Source organism: Oncorhynchus mykiss, chromosome 15, assembly GCF_057628025.1.
Source record: "Oncorhynchus mykiss isolate SJ-2025 chromosome 15, ASM5762802v1, whole genome shotgun sequence".
Lineage (NCBI taxonomy): Eukaryota > Metazoa > Chordata > Actinopteri > Salmoniformes > Salmonidae > Oncorhynchus > Oncorhynchus mykiss.
This window is the reverse complement of record NC_143036.1, coordinates 62668615-62689209: the sequence shown is the minus strand read 5'-3', so window position 1 is coordinate 62689209 and position 20595 is coordinate 62668615. Positions and strand designations below refer to the sequence as shown.

The 20595-nt window shown below is 44.3% G+C and overlaps 1 protein-coding gene across 4 annotated transcripts in view; it reads left to right on the top strand.

Annotated features, from left to right (window-relative positions):
• The window catches only part of LOC110490460 (liprin-beta-1), a 33318-nt gene extending 12723 nt beyond the window's left edge, over positions 1-20595 (top strand). The window contains exons 2-26 of one of the 4 annotated variants that reach the window (XM_036944844.2): positions 921-1027; positions 4397-4605; positions 5734-5814; positions 6112-6225; positions 6416-6526; positions 7444-7536; positions 8782-8884; positions 9500-9561; positions 9665-9731; positions 9900-10024; positions 10283-10350; positions 10483-10546; positions 13038-13176; positions 13423-13455; positions 14177-14321; positions 14530-14649; positions 14861-15011; positions 16837-16948; positions 17050-17138; positions 17301-17423; positions 17618-17743; positions 17884-18072; positions 18356-18514; positions 18768-18833; positions 19472-20595. In XM_036944844.2, coding sequence (XP_036800739.2) covers positions 964-1027; positions 4397-4605; positions 5734-5814; positions 6112-6225; positions 6416-6526; positions 7444-7536; positions 8782-8884; positions 9500-9561; positions 9665-9731; positions 9900-10024; positions 10283-10350; positions 10483-10546; positions 13038-13176; positions 13423-13455; positions 14177-14321; positions 14530-14649; positions 14861-15011; positions 16837-16948; positions 17050-17138; positions 17301-17423; positions 17618-17743; positions 17884-18072; positions 18356-18514; positions 18768-18833; positions 19472-19558 — 2700 coding nt within the window. In that variant the 5' untranslated portion in view covers positions 921-963 and the 3' untranslated portion in view covers positions 19559-20595. The remainder of the gene's footprint in view (positions 1-920; positions 1028-4396; positions 4606-5733; positions 5815-6111; positions 6226-6415; positions 6527-7443; positions 7537-8781; positions 8885-9499; positions 9562-9664; positions 9732-9899; positions 10025-10282; positions 10351-10482; positions 10547-13037; positions 13177-13422; positions 13456-14176; positions 14322-14529; positions 14650-14860; positions 15012-16836; positions 16949-17049; positions 17139-17300; positions 17424-17617; positions 17744-17883; positions 18073-18355; positions 18515-18767; positions 18834-19471) is intronic. The other 3 variants (XM_090200711.1, XM_036944845.2, XM_090200712.1) reach the window with 3 other exon arrangements.

Here is a 20595-nt window from a genome sequence, read left to right as displayed (position 1 = left end):
TTATTCAGCCAGTGCATCGGGGGAGAAATACAACAGTTAAAATGTCATCATACAACCATGAATATTCATGATGGATAATATATTCTTTAGAAACCTTTTCAATTTGATGTATTTAAAAAATAAAAATACAAATAAAAATAAATTTAAAAAATGTTTAATGGGGAATATGATTTCATATTCATTCAAATGTACCAGGGACACCATAATGCCCCCAAACAACAAAAATAATACCAGACAATTGGGCTTCAATTTCCTGTTTAGCGAGCTTATCAAACAGATGGGGACAATCCTTTTCCACAGTTCCTCTGCCATGCATTGTAATTACACTTGATCACACAAGACATGGGAATTCACTAATGTTCCATTCACATGGAGGGAGAAAATCCTACATCTTATTTGCAGTTTCATTCTACAACTAACTGTAGGCTAGAACATTATCATTACTACCAGGAAGTGGCTTACAAATTAAGGTGCATAGAAATGCCTTTTATCAAATATTACTGTAATCATCACTAAAGTTGTAAAATCTGCTAGTGTTGTAATGTAGGGGGTCCTAACTCTTGGGTGGTCTCTGTCCACTTTAGTTCTGTCTGTGTGTAATGTGTAGACTTGAACTTCACAGGGGGTTAATGTAATTTACTGCTCAAGTTTTAAAAGCCTTTGAAATGCCATGCATTTTCAGACTGATGTTTTTACACGCACATCGTCTAACTTGTACTGTACTCTGTAGTCTTCTGGGCAATGGCTGTAGTCTTCTGGGCAATGGCTGTAGTCTTCTGGGCAATGGCTGTAGTCTTCTGGGCAATGGCTGTAGTCTTCTGGGCAATGGCTGTAGTCTTCTGGGCAATGGCTGTAGTCTTCTGGGCAATGGCTGTTGAGGCGACATTGGTCTTTTTCTTGACACTTCTGTTTTCTTACAGATTCACAGTGGGGGGGGGGGGGGGGGGGGGGGGGGGGGTGAAGATGATGTCCGATGCCAGCGAGATGTTGGCAGCCGCCTTGGAGCAAATGGATGGGATCATAGCAGGTAACGTGCAAAACTCACTCACATTCTGAACTGTGAGGCTGATCCCCCTCAAATATGTACATAAATGCCTCTTAAATAAGCCCTGATATCAATCCTCAGGACTAGGGTTCCCATGCTGCTGCTCTTAGGATGTGGCTGTGGTACTGGTCTGGGATGTTTCCCAGTGCACTCCTCCAATATGAGAAAGCAAGACGTTCCATTGTTTCAGCAGTGATGGAAACAAATTATTATTCAAGGCCTACTGCTAGTATGATTTCCAGGCATTGCGTGCCTCATCCATGACCTGAAGGGAGGGTGACATGCCCATGGGGATGTAAGTCCTATGTCTTCCATCTGTATTGTATTTTACAGTTCTGTATTTATTGTAGTGGTCATGTATGTGGCTCAGTACATAAGAGCATGGCACTAGCAACCCGAGTTGTGGGTTTTCGATTCCTGCTTGGGTCACATACCAAATATATGGACTGTAGTCACTTTTGATAAAAGTGTCTGCTATGTAAATGGAATACTACGGTATTACAGTACTGTATTGGCCAATGCAATTTTTGTAGAGCAGTGTGGCCCCAGCAAATACATTTTGGATACAGGTTTACTGTATAAGGGATGTGTTTCTTGTTTTGGACTTTCTGAAATATTTGCATGTTGGTGTTGTATTACTGCACTGTAGGAGCTAGAAATACAAGCATTTCACTGCACCTGCTGTAACACCTGCTAATCTGTGTACGCAACCAATAAACTTTCATTAGTTACGTACATTCTGTAGTTGACAAACCATGTAAAATCTATAGCTTTACCAAACTTTAAGTTGTCATCAATTAAGGACAGTCAGATTAAGTAATTATAACATGTATTTTAAGCAAATAGAAGAGAATCATATCAAAAGTAATGTGAACATTGCATTGTGAAATAGCTTTATATGAACATGGGTTCCCGAGTGGCGCAGTGGTCTAAGGCACTGCATGAGGCGTCACTACAGACACCCTGGTTTCAATCCAGGCTGTATCACAACCGGCTGATTGGGAGTCCTTGTAGGGCGGCGCACAATTGTCCCAGCGTCGTTCGGCTGATGTAGGCCGTCATTGTAAATAAGAATTTGTTCTTAACTGATGTGCCTAGTTAAATAAAAACAAACATAAATTGCAATATGAAACATGTATTTTTAGATGAAACACAAGTGTCTATGATCTTGTGTCTTGTACTTAGTCAATTGCAAATGTGCTTTGTTTTGAAACTGCCTTGTTGATTTCTGTTTTGAGTGTTGAACTAAGAGTTGTGAATGTACCACGTTCTGAGTGACAATTGCACCAAAGCAATAAAAAAAAAATGGTACAAGTCAGACACCAGAGGGAGGTTTTGGAACTATGATTTTTGGAATGGTAGATGAGCAGAGGAGACAGCTTTATGAGCCCATGCTTTTCCACTGACTTGTGTAATTTATAGAATTGACCTTTCCAAGAGGGATGGCTGATCACGTGACATCCTCTAGCCCTTGTTACCACAGAAACCACAGCGTTCACACTCTCCCTGGCTGCCTTTTAGGGAAGACTTGTTTATTTATTTATCCCAATATTTATGTTTCTCTTCTACATTTCTGTGAAGGTTGACCTTTTGGAGCCGGTTGACAGATGCTGTCGCAGATTATAGTACATGCTGGAAACATGGCTTTTCCAAGTCCAACAAATAAGCTTCCGCTCAGGCCTCTTGCACCCAACATTTTTTTTGGAATCGATATGTAATCTGTTTTTCTTTGCTTTTAAAATGTGTGGTATGTGACTTTCAGGACACATTCAGAAATCCACATCTGTAGCGCATCACATGGGTCAATGACATCCCACCGGGTGATACTGCCTTTCATCCTCCTCGTTGAAGGGAATTAGGAGAGAATGGGAGAGGCTCAAACGTCTAACCACAGGGCTAAAACTATAGATGTACCAGTCAAAAGTGTGGACACCTACTCATTCAAGGGTTTTTCTTTATTTTTACTATTTTCCACATTGTAGAATAATAGTGAAGAGATCAAAACTATGAAATAACACCTATAGAATCAGTAACCAAAAAAGTGTTAAACAAATCATGTTATATTTTAGATTCTTCAAAGTAGCCAGCCTTTGCCTTGATGACAGCTTTGCACACTCTTGGCATTCTCACAACCAGCTTCATCTGGAATGCTTTTCCAACAGTTTTGAAGGTGTTCCCACATATGCTGAGTACTTGTTGGCTGCTTTTCCTTCACTCTGCGGTCCATCTCATCCCAAACCATCTCAATTGGGTTGAGGTCTGGAGATTGTTGAGGCCAGCTCATCTGATGCAGCACCCCATCACTCTCCTTGGTCAAATAGCCCTTACACAGCCTGGAGGTGTAATGGGTCATTATCCTGTTGAAAAACAAATGATAGTCCCACTAAGTGCAAAACAGATGGGATAGTGTGTCGCTGCAGAATGCTGTGGGAGCCATGCTGGTTAAGTGTGCCTTGAATTCTAAATAAATCACAGATGGTGTCACCAGCAAAGCACCATCACACCACCACCTCCATGCTTCATGGTGGGAACCGTTAACCTAGTCTGGTCTCACAAAGACGCAGCGTTTGGATCCAAGAATCTCAAATTTGGACTCATCAGACCATCAGATTTCCACCGGTTCCACCATTGCTCGTATTTATTGGCCCAAACATTTCTCTTTTTATTGGTGTCCGTTAGTAATGGTTTCTTTGCAGCAATTCGACCATGAAGACCTGATTCACACTGTCTCCCCTGAACAGTTGATGTTGAGATGTGTCTGTTACTTGAACTCTGTGAAGCATTTATTTGGGCTGCAATTTCTGAGGCTGGTAACTCTAATGAACTTATCCTCTAAGAAACTTTCAACATTTTCCGGATTGACTGACCTTCATGTCTTTAAGTAATGATGGACTGTCATTTTCTCTTTGCTTATTTGAGCTGTTCTTGCCATAATATGGACTTGGTATTTTGCCAAATAGGGCCATCTTCTGTATACGACCCTTACCTTGTCACAACACAACTAATTGGCTCAAATGCATTTGGAAGGAATTTCTTTAACTTGTAACAAGGCACACCTGTTAATTGAAATACATTACAGGTGACTGACTACCTCATGAAGCTGGTTGAGAGAATGTCAAAAGTGTGCAAAGCTGTCAAGGCAAAGGGTGGCTATTTGAAGAATTTCATGGTTACTACATGATTCCATATGTGTCATTTCATAGTTTTGATGTCTTCATTATTATTCTACAATATAAAGAAAACCCCTTGAATGAGTAGGTGTGTCCAAACTTTGGACTGGTACTGTATATCTATGCTTCTAACTTCCTTATTTATTCCTAACCACTCCTCTCCTAACCTTGGCCCCAACAGGCTCCAAGGCCATGGGCTACTCCAATGGGCTGTTTGACTGCCAGTCGCCCACCTCTCCCTTCCTGGGAAGCCTGCGGGCGCTGCACCTGCTGGAGGACCTGCGGGCGGCGCTGGAGATGATGGACCAGGATGAGCGGGAGGGCCTCCGCTGCCAGGTCCCTGACACCACCGCCGACGGCCTAGTGGAGTGGCTGCAGCAGGGTCAATTGGTAGGTAACTCCCTCAGTTCTCTTACTGTTGCAAATGCAAACACTGTTAATGTTAGTCTGTATTTTTACTATTGTTAAAGACATGCTCTGGAACTAAGTATGTTAAACCTGTTAAATGTGTACTTCATACATGCAGAATTACTGTCTTCGCTCAATCGGCCATGAAATCCCTGTCTTGAAAGCAACTGTTTTTCAGGAAGGAGTGCTGCTCTATATTCCCATCATTTTCCCCGTCATGGGCCAGCCTCCTAGCAATTCCAGTTCTAGACAATTAGCTTCAACCCCTTGCCATTTGAGTGGCAGCTAGTTAGATACACACACACACACACACATTAGCAAGAGAGCAATGAAGTGGTACATAAACTTTTGGCTCGTTAGCGCTACTTTCAGAACTATTGGCTAAAAAGTATACAGAAGTACCGGATAATCTCTTTAATGCCTGAGATATTCAGAATTTGAGTGTAATCATGGAAAATGTATTGCTGATGAGTATTCCACACATGAAGATCAAAGTACTTTTATTTAGACTAGATTCCTTTTATGTGATTGCATGGGCAGTGGTCTGCTTTGTGTCTTCTTACCTGTTATTTATATCTTGATTCCTTTGATTGTATGGCTATTGTGTGATGACATGCTTTGTGAGTGACGAAGTGTCTCTGGAGCGGTGTCTGAAATGGTTTCCATCCTCTTCACTGGAGATGACTCGTAGTGCGGCACAGTTTTCCTCCCCCTCAAGCCCTTTCTTTCTCTGTGTGAAATATGAGAAGAGGAGTTTAGTTTTTGATTCAATTTCCACTTTAGTCACACACAAAGCACTTGCATGTGAGAACCCTATCGACCTTCACGTGGCTCTCAAATAACATGCATTTCGTGTGTGTGTGTGTCCCCCCCAGGGAAAAATCATGTGATGTTTTTCAATGTAGGGATGCTATGACACCTGAATGCTGTATGCTGGCCTTTGAGATGGAGCGGTACATTTTCCATATGACTGGAGGCTGCTCTATTCCTAGGGTCAGGAGTCTTTCCTGGTATGGTGATAGGGCAAAGTGTTATTCCTGACCATATTTATGGCCTCTCTAAGTCCTTGGCGATCAGCCGTCTGATGGCTTTGGTTGTTTGTGATTTCAGACCAACGGAAATGGCTCCGCCATGATCTACCAGGAACGACTGTCACGGGTGGAGAGTGATAAGGAGTGTCTTGTTCTCCAGGTGTGTGTCACAAGGCCATGAACAAGCAGAGACCAGCTTTAACTAATAGGAAATACCACCCCATATTGAGAAAATGTGTACATTAGCAAATACATTGTACATGCAATCCGTACATTAGCAAGGGTGCTCTGTTTAAAGTGTATTTGATAGGTAGCTGTTGAATTCAGTAGTTTTTACCTATTCATGGAGTGAGTGGAAGACCTGCATCACCGAGCATGCTCTTAGATCACTAACCCCTACCCTGAAAACAACACACAGTTGACATGTGGCATATTATTGAGTGACGACTGTCCCCAGGTGAGTGTTCTCTCAGACCAGGTGGAGGTGCAGGGGGAGAAGATCAGGGATCTGGACATGTGTCTGGAGGAGCACAGAGAGAAACTCGACGCCACTGAAGAAACGCTGCAGCAGGTGAGGCCCCAGCAGGGTTGCAGTGTATTATGGTTATTAGCAGGATGTTCTGTCTTATTATCAGACAGAACCTTGGGCTCAAGGTATTGGTCAGCCTTTTGATCCAAATGATCTTTCTGAATGAACACTGATTAATACACTTCGCTCCTACTCGTCTGTGACTGAATCTGTGACTGTGTGTCCTGTGCAGGAGTTCTTGACCAGGTCCACCCTGGAGACCCAGAAGCTGGAGCTGATGACCGAGGTGTCTAGTCTGAAACTGAAGCTGACCACTGTGGCGAGAGATCGCAGGGATAGTGAGGTACACGGATGCATTATGGGAATAGACTCACCCTCACAGAGATATCTTGTCTTTGGTAGATATTTGGAGTTTCGTTCAACGGCAGGCAGACATCTTATAATAATAGGATGTGAGTTTATATGAATCTTGGCAGTCACCCAAACGTTTAATAGTTCACACTGAGACCATGCAGAGGTCCGTCTCCGTTGGATGGAGTGGGCCCTGATCCGTCATGCACCTCCTGGCCCGGGTTGATTGGCTGGCAGGGAGTGCCAAAACACCCCCTTGCTCCAGAAGCTGTTTCCTCTCATAAAATAATGAATCTCCCCTCCAGAGAAGCTGGGAGTCTGACAGCCAGTCAGGGATTCCATACACCTAATCCACGAGCACTGAGCAGGCCTGGGCTGGAGGAATCAGGATATTGGATCCTGAGTGTGGGTTTCCCGACACTACTATAACCTTTAGGGAGCGGTGTGTGGAAAAGCAATGTCTTCCATATATGTTTAATGTTGGGCTTTGTTCGGCTGTAAATCACACACCCCTGAGTCTGATCCATTTCTTCTTTCCTACCCATGGTGCTCTGCGGTTTTTACTCTTGTCTAAATGTGTGCGTTGTGAATCATGTAGCACATTCTTGTTTAATGACGATGCATATTTCCTGAGTGCTCCATCTATACGGTAATTGCTCCAAGGTACAGGAGTATGTATTATCCATCACATAAAAGCAGTTGTAATGGTAATTGACCATGACACTTCCTTCCAAATCAAGAATCTGTCTCCGTGTTGGCGTGGGCTTCTCTGTGTCTCGCTCTCTAAATAAAGAGTTGGTGCCTCATTGGGGATTTTTCACTCCACAAAAACATCCCCAACATTTGCTCCAAAACTCTCAGATGACCCCCCCTTGGGCTTGTGGGTAATGTAGTCTTTTACCTCCCCAGGGGTTGTACCAGGAAGTCAATGACCTGCGGTTCAGGGTGACCGATATAGAGAATGAAAGACTGCAGTGTGAGAAGAAACTTAAATCCACCAAAGTGAGTAGCTAAGAATCTGTCTGCAATATGAAGGCTTTAGATCAATCTGTTCACATTAGATTGTGCATGACATATGGTCCACAGATTAAGTTTGACTCACTCTACACTTTTTCTACATCATGTAGGTACTGAATCTATCGTTCCCTTGTGTGTTGGTTATATATCACTGCTTTCACTCTTAATACCACCTTCCTTCAGGGTTTTATACCCTTTGTCTCCTCTCACTCCTGCTTGGCTAACTTCTCCCCTGCAATGTGCTAACCTGTGCAGCCCTAGGAATGGAACATGGGCAGGTTGAAGTTCACTGGAGGTGTGGTACAGAAGTTAACACAGAGTGCTCTGCTTTTCCCTGTCTGTCCCTACAGGCCTCTCAACCTTCCCTCTGTCCATTGACCCTATCTGCTTTTCCAACTTTCACCACACTTCCACTTTGACTAAGTTCTCCTACCAGCTAAGTATAAGTTGCAGATTTCTTAACACACTAGTTTTTCTTCACTTCCTACCTTGATCCACTTAATTTTATGTTAACTGTACATTGATGCTAAATGTCTTAAACCTTTGGCTAAGTAAGCTAAACTAATGGGTGGAGCTGAACGGTCACGGATGACCTTCTGCTGGGGATGAACATCCCAATGGAGCTGTTCTTTCTCAGTGGAATGTGAAAGAAATTGACATGTTTACAGTGTGTTTGTATGGTTCTCTGGTTAAGACACCAGTCCTCTGGTAGAATGTATCCTCACTCTAAACTTATTCTGGGCCATACTGCCCTGCAGCACAGTTGGCATCAGACTGTGTTTTTACTTTCAGTTTGGTCAAACTCTGTCTAGCTGGGTTCTTATCTAGATCTTGGCTTGTATTCATAAAGCGTCTCGTACGAAGAGTGCTTCTCTAGTAGGATTTTTACATGTTCGATAAAAATGAATGGAATCTGATCCTAGATCAACACTCCTAAGGGGTACACTACAACGCAGGTTCATTGGGTTAACAGAAATAACTACTGATTTTCTGGTTCATTAAGAAAGATAAACGTAGGTGTTTTCGGTTGTTGAGTCAATTAGGCCATGCCCATTTTCAAGTTTATCTCTCTAAAAAATGTAATTTGTGAATATTTAGGCAAGTCAGCTCATTGATCCTGCTTTATAGTCTACCCCTCTACTCTGAGACACTTTATGAATATGGGCCTAGATATGTATCTGTAGTTTAATGAGGTCAGAATGGTCCCGAACATGATCCTCTCCCATTCAGGAGGAACTGCAGACTCTTCAGAGGCAGCTGGAGGAGCTGAGGAGGCTAAGAGACCAGGCTACACAGGGAGTGCTGACCCCAGACAGAACAGATGGAGAGAAAGGTGGGAGTACGGTTACTAGACATGTGGGAGGGAGGGGAACCTCACTTCACTCTCATACACACGAGGAGCCATAATATTTCAATAGGCTTAACTTGCACCTTGACAGATTTACAGCAACATTTTTCCAACATTCCTTTTCCTAATTCGTCTGCAGTTATTTCTGCCCTTAAGTCCCCTTAAGTAATGATGGATACCATCAAGACATGGCCTGAGCATTGGACTTTTCCCCCTGAAATACAATTTTCAAAGCATCCTGTCTCACTCTCACACAGATGGGGAAGAAAGGGAGATGTTGTACTTTCCACCTTACTATCGTCTTATCTGTCTTCAGGGCTCATACCAAGCATGTTTAGACATGATCTCTGACTCTTTCAACCCACAGCTGAGGCTCTTATCACCCATTTACCAAAGGGGTATGCAATTTATGTAGAGTGCAATGTATTCACTTTAAGAATTGATTGTCCTTGAACCTGCCCCATATACTCCTGTAGCTTAAGTGGACTTGACTTGCATGTTGTTCTTTATAGACTCCACCAGTGTGGATAGACAGCAGTAGACACCAGACAATGTGTCTGTCTGTCTGATCCCTGTGGGGGCACGCTTGTTGTTTTCCAGATGTGGACGTGCTGAGGATGAAGAGGGCCATGGATTCCCTGATGTCAGCAAGCAATGACAAGGTACTGGAGCTCCTGTTTACACTGTTTCATAAAGACTGCTGTAGTTGACGCATGGGAATCTCAATGGCTTTTCTAACTCTGATCTACCATCCTTCACCCACAGGACCGGAGGATCGAGGAGCTTCAGGAGTCTATCACACGGTACAAGAAGGTCCAGGACTTGATGAAAGGTGAAACTATGTTAAAGGAGTGTGAAACTAGTAATGATTTGTTTTATCGGTATCATTGCAATTGTCCATTCATTTTTTATTTATTGGACTAGATCAATCACATGTTTGATAGTGTAGAATAATGGACTTGATAATTTTGTGTAACAATTATAACTGTTCCCCCTCCAGACACACTGAATGAAGACAATTATGATGACATCCAGGATGACAGATCCCCCTCCATTCAGGTCGCCATGGATACAGACCAGGCCACACTGGCGGTTGGGGAGGAGACAGGAAGGAGCTGTGACGAGGTAACAACCTCCCCTGTCATAACAATGTATCACACACAGGATGGACCCAAGACTAGACTTCCTTACCACATCGTAATGTTAGGAATGTGAGGGTCAACAGGCTTGGGGTACTGGTTTAGCTGGACAGCAACTACCTAACCATTTGAAACTGTCCACTGTGCTTTGCGACATTGACGACACATTAATTTAGTGACGTTGACTCTTGTAATTCCTTTCTCTTCCTCTCTCATCTCCTCCTCCCTCATCTCCTCCTCCCAGATTCCATCAATTGCAGTGTTTTCAGAGCTGGAGCAGGAGAGCCTGATACAGGAACCAGACACAGACAGGTGAGGTTGGCTTTTCTCTGGACAAACTACACTCCCATGGACTATTTGCACATTGGGTCACTGTTTTAGTTTGTCTGTATATTCATCATCTCTAGGTCTAGACTGTCGGTTAACTTTCCTTTCTCTTTGCAGTCCACCAGAAGTCCCACCACATTCAGCAGGTAGCTTGGGCCACATAAACAGCAACACAGAGCAGGTAAGACTGTCCCCTCTCTCCTGGGGTGATGGTGAATAGTGGGTTAACTGGAAAAACCTTGACTTGCTGCCATCATGGAGTTTATATACAGTACCAGCCAAAAGTTTGGGCACACCTACTCATTCAAGGGTTTTTCTATATTTTTACTATTTTCTACATTGTAGAATAATAGTGAAGACACCAAAATTATGAAATAACACCTATAGAATCAGTAACCAAAAAAGTGTTGAACAAATCATGTTATATTTTAGATTCTTCAAAGTAGCCACCCTTTGCCTTGATGACAGCTTTGCACATTCTTGGCATTCTCACAACCAGCTTCATCTGGAATGCTTTTCCAACTGTCTTGAAGGTGTTCCCACATATGCTGAGCACTTGTTGGCTGCTTTTCCTTCACTCTGCGGTCCAACTCATCCCAAACCATCTCAACTGGGTTGAGGTCGGGTGATTGTTGAGGCCAGGTCATCTGATGCAGCACTCCATCACGTTCCTCCTTGGTCAAATATCCCCTAATTGCCTGAAGGTGTATTTTGGGTCATTATCCTGTTGAAAACCAAATGATAGTCTCACTATGCGCAAACCAGATGGGATGGCGTATTGCTGCAGAATGCTGCGGTAGCCATGCTGGTTAAGTGTGCCTTGATTTCTAAATAAATCACTGACAGTGTCACCAGTAAAGCACCATCACACCACCTCTTCCATGCTTCACGGTGGGAATCACACATGTGGAGATCATCCGTTCACCTATCGTGCATCTTACAGAGAGACACAGCGGTTGGATCCCAAAATCTCAAATTTGGACTCCTCAAAGGACAGATATCCACCAGTCTAAGGTCCATTTGCTTATGTTTCTTGGCCCATGCAAGTCTCTTCTTATTATTGGTGTCCTTAGGTAGTGGTTTCTTGGCAGCAATTAGACTGTGAAGGCCCGATTTCACTCTGTTTTCTCCTCTGAACAGTTGAGGTTGAGATGTCTGTTATTTGAACTCTGCGAAGCTTTGGTTTGGGCAGCAATTTCCGAGGCTGGTAACTCTAATGAACTTATCCTCTGAAGCAGAGGTAACTGGGTTTTCCTTTCCTGTGGAGGTCCTCATGAGAGCCAGTTTCATAGCACTTGATGGTTTTTGCAAATTGACTGACCTTCATGCCTTAAAGTAATGATGGATTGTTGTTTCTCTCTGCTTTTTTTAGCTGTTCTTGACATAATTTGGACTTGGTCTTTTGCCAAATATGGCTATCTATATACCACCCCTACCTTGTCAATCAATCAAATGTATTTATAAAGCCCTTTGTACATCAGCCGATGTCACAAAGTGTTGTACAGAAACCTGAGGGGAGAGAGGGACTTAAATTCACACAGGAGAAATACTCCACATAAGACTGATCCTAGCCCGACACACAAACTATTGCAGCATAAATACTGGAGGCTGAGACAGGAGGGGTCGGGAGACACTGGCCCCGTCCGACGATACCCCCGGACAGGGCCGGCCAGGCAACTGATTGTCTCAAACGCATAAAGAAAGAATTTGCACAAATTAACTTTTTAATAAGGCACACCTGTTAATTGAAATGCATTCCAGGTGACTACCTCGTTTTTTTTATTTAACCAGGTAGGCCAGTTGAGAACAAGTTCTTATTTACAACTGCGACCTGGCTGGTTGTGAGAATGCCAAGAGTGTAAAGCTGTCATCAAGGCAAAGGGTGGCTACTTTGAAGAATCTCATATAAAAAAAAAACATTTTGATTTGTTTAACACTTTTTTTGGGTTACTACATAATTCCATATGTGCATCTGTCATAGTTTTGATGTCTTCACTATTATTCTACAATGTAGAAAATAGTAAAAATAAAGAGAACCCCTTGAATGAGTAGGTGTCCAAACTTGACTGGTACTGTATGTAAAAATATTTTTATTGTCACATACACCCGATAGGTGCAGTGAAATGTGTTGTTTTACAGGGTCAGCCATCGAAGTACAGCGCCGCTGGAGCAAATCAGGGTTAAGTGCCTTGCTCAAGGGCACATTGACAGATTTTTCACTTTGTCGGCTCGGTTGTTAGGACCAACAACCTTTTGGTTACGGACCCATTGCTCTAGCCTGACTGTCTTAAATCAGATCTCTCTACCCCCTTTTTTTGTCACCCAAATTAGAACACTAGAGCCTCTTTGACCTTTTGACCTCTCAACGTGGGAGAGTCTCAGAGTCATGTCTCCCAAACGAGCCAGTCATAAAAGAAGGCATAGTTCTATCTCTTATCTCCCCCACATGGAGTGTGGAGTCACTGAGCCCCACTGTGACAGCTGACTGGACTCCGGACTGTCTGTCCGGATGATACGGAATCATAATAGCAATGGGTTGTTTTGAGCAATGTGTATTTGACAGTCATGTTACTCTACTGCCACCTGGTGGTACAACAGCAGAACTATGGAGCTGGTTCTATTGGGAGATATTTTATTAGATTTATGTACTCATAATGATCCCCTCCCCCTAGACCACAGTTGAGGTGCCCAGCCCCCCATCAAACCCCAGCAGTAATGAAAGCTTTGGGAACAAGAAGGCCCGCTCCTCCTTTGGACGTGGTTTCTTCAAGATGCGTGGAGGCAAGAGGACGTCCAGTGCCCCAAATCTGGGTGAGTCTCATCGTTGTTGGGGGGGGGGCAGGAAGGACACGGGGAGAAGGGTGCTCGTTCCTCTGCACGGGGTGGTGTGAACAATAAATACTATTCTCTGTTCATGATGTAAAAAAAACATTCACAGTTCAATACCTTAATGTGTGTTTTCTTATGTCTGTCTCTGTCTGTCTGGTAGTATTCACACTAGTTAACTATGTTCTGTCCTTGCTCTCTCTATTCTCCATGGCTCTATGTGATGTGAAGATCGCAGCCGGAGTGCAAGTGCGCCTACGTTGGGTACAGTACAGTAGTCTGCAGCGCAGAGCCCCACAGACGGGCCAGGCCTGCAGTATGGCAGATCAGGATGAACACTGGATGTGTGCAGGGATACTAGTGCAACAATGTGATCACCATCTACCATACAACCAGACCCATCGTAGACTAAATGAAACAGCAGTCTGTTTTTCTGAACCCTCTTGAGGCTGATTGGGTGGTAAATGGTTACATTGTTGTGTGAAGAATCCCTAGATATGCCCCTACCTCCATCTTTCCTACTCTTCATTTTTCACTTGTATCAAGCAAGTGAAAAGTTTAGTTGATCGCTGGTGTGAGCTGGGTGGTTTTTAGTGTGATTTCTTTCCCCTTTTAAATCCTATCCAGTTGTTCCTTATCCATGACGTGACACCATCTGCAATGATGCCGCTTAACTCTGCTAGCTGTCCTTAAAGATGCGCCTCTGATATTTGTCTTTTACTGTTGGAAGTCTATGAATTTGCATCAGCAGTTCATGCCAACCAGTCCTTTGCATGTGCGGATCGAGTTGAGGTGCTTTTGAGTGGTTCTTGGCGTACTCCTGGTGGTGATGGTGGTGTTTAGTGGAAGATGTAGTCCAGAAGTGGTTGTGGTGGCCATTACAGCTGTAGTCCTTGGACAGTTTTGGCCTCCAGAGTTTCCTAAATAGTGGTGGATTGTCAGATGTCGGCTGTTGATCTAACAGGTGTGTGTGTTTTGAATCCAGCTGAGACCGAGCGTAATGGCACAGACCACTTGGACTTGGCTGGTGCCCCACCAGACAAACCTCAGGGAGGAGACAGCAGCCAGACCCTACCTTCCTCACCAGAGGCCAAGAAGAAGTCCAGAGGCTTTATGAAGTTCTTAGGCAGGTGGGTCAAAATGTTCTCATTATTCCCTAAGTTTAGGAGGTGAGGAGTTAGTATGCAAGACATTTGGGAAAGATGAATTAAGATGGAGCCAGGGTTTTTAAATGAAACCATTGCTTTATTAACTGTAATACGAGGACAGAGGGTTTGCTGTAACACGAGGACAGAGCATGGCAGGATATTTAGGCGTGTTGTGTTCTGGCCCCTCTAGGCTGAAGAGAAGTCACTCCACCTCGCTAGACCTGGAGGAGACTGAGTTCAGGAGGGGAGGAGTCAGAGCCACGGCCGGCCCCCGACTGGGCTGGTCACGTGACCTGCAGCACAGCGCCAAGTATGTGAAGCTCACCTCTTACACACACACAGAGAGACAGTCTAGTATCGGTAACTAGAAACGTAGAGGAAGGGATCAGAGGTTTATTGGAACTAAGTCTACAGTATTACAGTTTTTGGATTTTGTGGTGTCAGAGGAGCAAATGGGAATGAATGATGTACTGTTTACCCTCCACGTTAAAGGTGAGTGTGTTCGCTCTCTCCCCCCTCAGTGATGTGGACGCTCCCTTTGCTCAGTGGAGTAAGGAGCAGGTGTGTGTGTGGCTGCAGGAGCAGGGCCTGGGGATGCACATGGCTCAAGCCCAGCAGTGGATCCGCTCAGGATTCACCCTGCTGCAGGCCTCCCAGCACGACCTGGAGAAGGTAGGATGGCTCAGTGGAGCTTCCAGGAGGCGTTTTGTGCATTCTGTGTTTAAGTTCTGTGTCGCTAGACATTTTTATGAAACCCACAATGTTAAAGCTTATAGTTGGTTAATGTTCACTTTGCTACATACAGTGGGGCAAAAAAGTTTAGTCAGTCACCAATTGTGCAAGTTCTCCCACTTAAAAAGATGAGAGGCCTGTAATTTTCATCATAGGTACACTTCAACTATGACAGACAAAATGAGAAAAAAAATCCAGAAAATCACATTGTAGGATTTTTAATGAATTTATTTGCAAATGGTGGTGGAAAAAAACTTTTGTTATTGACCAAATACTTAATCTCAATACTTTGTTATATACCCTTTGTTGGCAATGACAGAGGTCAAACGTTTTCTGTACGTCTTCACAAGGTTTTCACACACTGTTGCTGGTATTTTGGCCCATTCCTCCATGCGGATCTCCTCTAGATAGAGCAGGGATGTTTTGGGGCTGTTGCTGGGCAACACGGACTTTCAACTCCCTCCAAAGATTTTCTATGGGGTTGAGATCTGGAGACTGGCAAGGCCACTCCAGGACCTTGAAATGCTTCTTACGAAGCCACTCCTTCGTTGCCCGGGCGGTGTGTTTGGGATCATTGTCATACTGAAAAACCCAGCCACGTTTCATCTTCAATGCCCTTGCTGATGGAAGGAGGTTTTCACTCAAAATCTCACGATACATGGCCCCATTCATTCTTTCCTTTACACGGATCAGTCGTCCTGGTCCCTTTGCAGAAAAACAGCCCCAAAGCATGATGTTTCCACCCCTATGCTTCACAGTAGGTATGGTGTTCTTTGGATGCAACTCAGCATTCTTTGTCCTCCAAACACGACGAGTTGAGTTTTTACCAAAAAGTTATATTTTGGTTTCATCTGACCATATGACATTCTCCCAATCTTCTTCTGGATCATCCAAATGCTCTCTAGCAAACTTCAGACGGGCCTGGACATGTACTGGCTTAAGCAGGGGGACACGTCTGGCACTGGAGGATTTGATTCCCTGGCGGCGTAGTGTGTTACTGTTGGTAGGCTTTGTTACTTTGGTCCCAGCTCTCTGCAGGTCATTCACTAGGTCTCCCCGTGTGGTTCTGGGATTTTTGCTCACCGTTCTTGTGATCATTTTGACCCCACGGGGTGAGATCTTGCGTGGAGCCATAGATCGAGGGAGATTATCAGTGGTCTTGTATGTCTTCCATTTCCTAATAATTGCACCCACAGTTGATTTCTTCAAACCAAGCTGCTTACCTATTGCAGATTCAGTCTTCCCAGCCTGGTGCAGGTCTACAATTTTGTTTCTGTTGTCATTTGACAGTCCTTTGGTCTTGGCCATAGTGGAGTTTGGAGTGTGACTGTTTGAGGTTGTGGACAGGTGTCTTTTATACTGATAACAAGTTCAAACAGGTGCCATTAATACAGGTAACGAGTGGAGGACAGAGGAGCCTCTTAAAGAAGTTGTTACAGGTCTGAGAGCCAGAAATCTTGCTTGTTTGTAGGTGACCAAATACTTATTTTCCACCATAATTTGCAAATAAATTCATTAAAAATCCTAGAATGTGATTTTCTGGATTTTTTTTCTCATTTTGCCTGTCATAGTTGAAGTGTACCTATGATGAAAATTACAGGCCTCATATTTTTAAGTGGGAGAACTTGCACAATTGGTGGCTGACTAAATACTTTTTTGCCCCACTGTATGTCCTGACAAACATCTATTTTCTCCATCACGCTCTTCCTAACTGTACAGTATGTGAGATGTCTTAAACAACCCATACATTTTTTTGTGGCAACAGGAGTTGGGGATCAAACAGCCCCTCCACAGGAAGAAGCTGCAGCTGGCTCTCCAGGCACTGGGATCAGAGGAGGATGTCAGCAAGGCCAAACTGGACCACAACTGGGTGACCAGTGAGTGACCACTGACCACCGCCTCAGAGTTAGCAATGAAGAGTTGAATACCTTTCTGTTTTGTGAATTGTTATTGATTGAGTTGTTTTGGTGTTTCTCAGGATGGCTTGATGACATTGGTCTGCCGCAGTATAAGAGCCAGTTTGATGAGGGGAGGGTCGATGGGCGAATGCTACACTACATGACTGTGGTGAGTGTTAAATTGCAATAGTTGGTCTAACGCGGCTAAAATGAATTAGAATCAATGTCAGAGGGGATGAATAAAGTCTATTAAATAAAATAACATTTGTTTTTGTCTCATCTTTTGAACGTTCTCCTGACAGAGATAAGTGTATGTGTATGTCCCCTTCAGGATGACCTGCTGTCTCTAAAAGTGGGCAGTGTTCTCCACCACCTCAGCATCAAGAGAGCCATCCAGGTCCTCCGGCTCAACTTCTACGAGCCCAACTGCCTCCGCCGACGGCCCTCTGACGAGGTACGGTTTAGACACTACTAAATAAATAAAGTATCCCTCTTCCTCTCTCGTTCTTTCTGTCCCTGTGAGTTCATATCCATGTCCACTATACACATGGCCTCTCACTTCACCAGTTCAGTTACATTTCAGTGGTGTTAATCATGTAGGGAAAAAAATAGTTTATTAACACCAACTTTAAAAAAATGTCTCCCCAGAATAACATCACGCCAGCAGAGATCTCCCAGTGGACCAATCACAGAGTGATGGAGTGGCTGAGATCAGTGGACCTGGCTGAGTACGCTCCTAACCTGAGGGGCAGCGGTGTGCACGGGGGGGTCATGGTGAGAGGGGGGGGTCTCTGTTTGAATTGGCTTGCCACTGACTCATTTCAGGAACACATGCCTTCATCAACGTAGACATACATTGACTGCCTTTTACTGGTGTATGTCTCACTCTTCATTTGCATCTCTCCCTGTCTCAGGTGTTGGAGCCTCGCTTCAACGTGGAGTCCCTAGCCCTCCTGCTCAACATCCCTCCCAACAAGACCCTGCTGCGCCGCCACCTGGCCACCCACTTCCACCTGCTCATCGGCTCCGCTGCCCAGCGCAGCAAACAGGAGTGTCTGGAGAACCCTGACTACACCCTGCTCACTGCCACCGCCAAGGTCAAGGTAGGGGCAACTCGCTGTCTGGGAGGTGGCATCTTGTTAGACATACAGAGCTTTGGGGATCAGTGAAGGTTTATTGATCTGATCAGTGACCATGGCTGTGTCCCACCACTCTAAGTTGGCCTCATGACCACTTATGTGTGAATGGACTGGATAGGTTTGTGTCCTGTCAGATCAATGGTCAGCAGGAAAAGGAGACGAGGACAGACTGCTTTTTAACTCTATCGGAACACAGACATTTGTCCCCATTTGACCCACTCTCCCATCATCCTCTCTCCTCCTCCAGCCCAGAAAGCTGTCGTTCGGGGGCTTCGGGACCCTGCGTAAGAAGCGCCAGGAGGACAGCGAGGAGTACGTGTGCCCCATGGATGTGGAGATGCCCAAGAACAGCAGCTTCCAGGGGGGCCTGAGGAGCTACGAGGACGACCTGGACCAGTTGGAGCAGGTAAGGGACTGTCATTAACCCCTTCTACTTCAGGGAATGTGTTACCTATATGGATATAGGTACTATTATGGGCGTTTTAGTGTGACTTTTTGGCGCCCCTTCCACTATTTAATAAGCATTAATGATCATGCTTTAGGTGAGGTTAGAGCACTCTAATGAACAGATGAGGGTGGAATGTGGTACCACAAGAGGATCGCTTGTTTACTTTTCATTTTCCATGTGAAGTGCTCTTGAACACTGTCTGTACTCTTAGATGGAGGACTCGGAAGGGGCTGTGAGGCAGATAGGAGCATTTTCTGAGGAAATCGACAACCTGACGGTAAGAAGTCATTAAAATGCTAACATGAGGCCACCCAATTGGCGCAGCAGTCTAAAGTACTGCATTACAGTGCTAGAGGTGTCGCTACAGACCCGGGTTTGATCCCGGGTTGTATCACAACTGGCCAGTCCCATGGGGCGGTGCACAATTTGGCCCAGCGTCGTCCGGGTTAGGGGAGAGTTTGGCACAGCGTCGTCCGGGTTAGGGGAGAGTTTGGCCAGGGAGGGGGGCTTTACTTGGCTCATTGCGCTCTAGCAACTCTTTGTGGCTGGCTGGGTGCCTGCAGGCTGACCCCGGTGGTCAGTTCAACAGTGTTTCCTCTGACACATTGGTGTGGCTGGCTTCCAGGTTAAGCGGGTGGGTGTTAAGAAGTGAGGTTTGGTGGATCATGTTTCGGAGGACACGTGACTCAAACTTCGCCGCCCATTGGGGAGTTGCAGCGATGAGACAAGATCGAAAAAATAAGTAAAATACCCCCCCCCCACAATTTTTTCCCCACATGATCACACATCAAATCACTTGACGAACCTCTCAGCAGGCTGTGCTCTAGCAAAACAGCCATGGCACTCTTCTGGCACTGTTATTGATCTCCTCGTTTTCCTGTGTGACTTTAGTGTGTTTTCTCCTGCATGTTTCAGAGCATGCTGAAGGAAGATGAGTTCTTCAGCGAGGTCTCCTCTCGCTCCCCCGAGGCCAGTGTCACCGATGACGACTCCAACATGTGAGGGAGAGTCCCCGCCAATTATATGTATTAACTTTAGATGACTGACGGGGTGCTGTTTTGTTACTCCTCCATTGTAAAAAGATGTTGGAAGTTATAGAAATGCAATGTCTACATTTGTTTTTGACAAGTATATTCTGTTAGACACCTAATAGAATAAATACCTAAATACATGTAATTTTGTCCTTGAATTCAATTCATTCCTATGGAGGAGTGCTCCTTCTGAGGAGTACCAATATGGCCATTTACATAGCATCAGCAATCCAGGTTTTATACACATTGGCCCCTGCTGGCGTCGCCATGCCAACCTAATGAAGAGCTGTGACTGGCTCGCTTCTACAACCTGTGAGACCACTTATGCCCTTAGACTTAAGTTGTTGTCATTTCAGCAATTTACGATCTCTCTCTGCATTCCCAAGTGAAGTTATACATGTGTATTTATTTAAGTTGTCGAAATGTAGTGCATTAATTGAGATTTCAACATAGGAGCATTTATTTTATACTTTATACTTTTATTGTATTGCAGAACTGGTTTTTATATATTTGTTTGAATATCCACAAATGAGTCCCTTACATGGTATGCCCTTGTCCCGACTTATTTTTGGAAGTAATTATTAGCCATTATATAACCTGAAAGATTGGTCAAGGTGCAGTGGGACACTTAGATCTGTCGTCAGACCACAGTTGGCTGTGCTCAACTGAAGTCAAAACATTGCAGGCTGGCTTAATCCAGAATTATAATTTCCTCTCCATGTTGTCCTCTCATTTGATGCTCCTATCTGCATGTTTTGTTTGTGTCCCAAATTATTTCACTATTATCACTTTGGTTTGTCCTCCCATGTTGTTGAATTTGTCATAATATCCATGAATTTTAGGAACATTACATGGAAGCCCAACCTTCTAGAATGTAAACATCACCACAAAGCAATGATGTCGTTCTGCAAGCCATAACCATACCAGTGAACACTAATGTACTGTGTACTGTTTCTATGCATCTTTTTTTTGTAAGGAATTGTCAATAAAAACTAATATGGTAAAAAA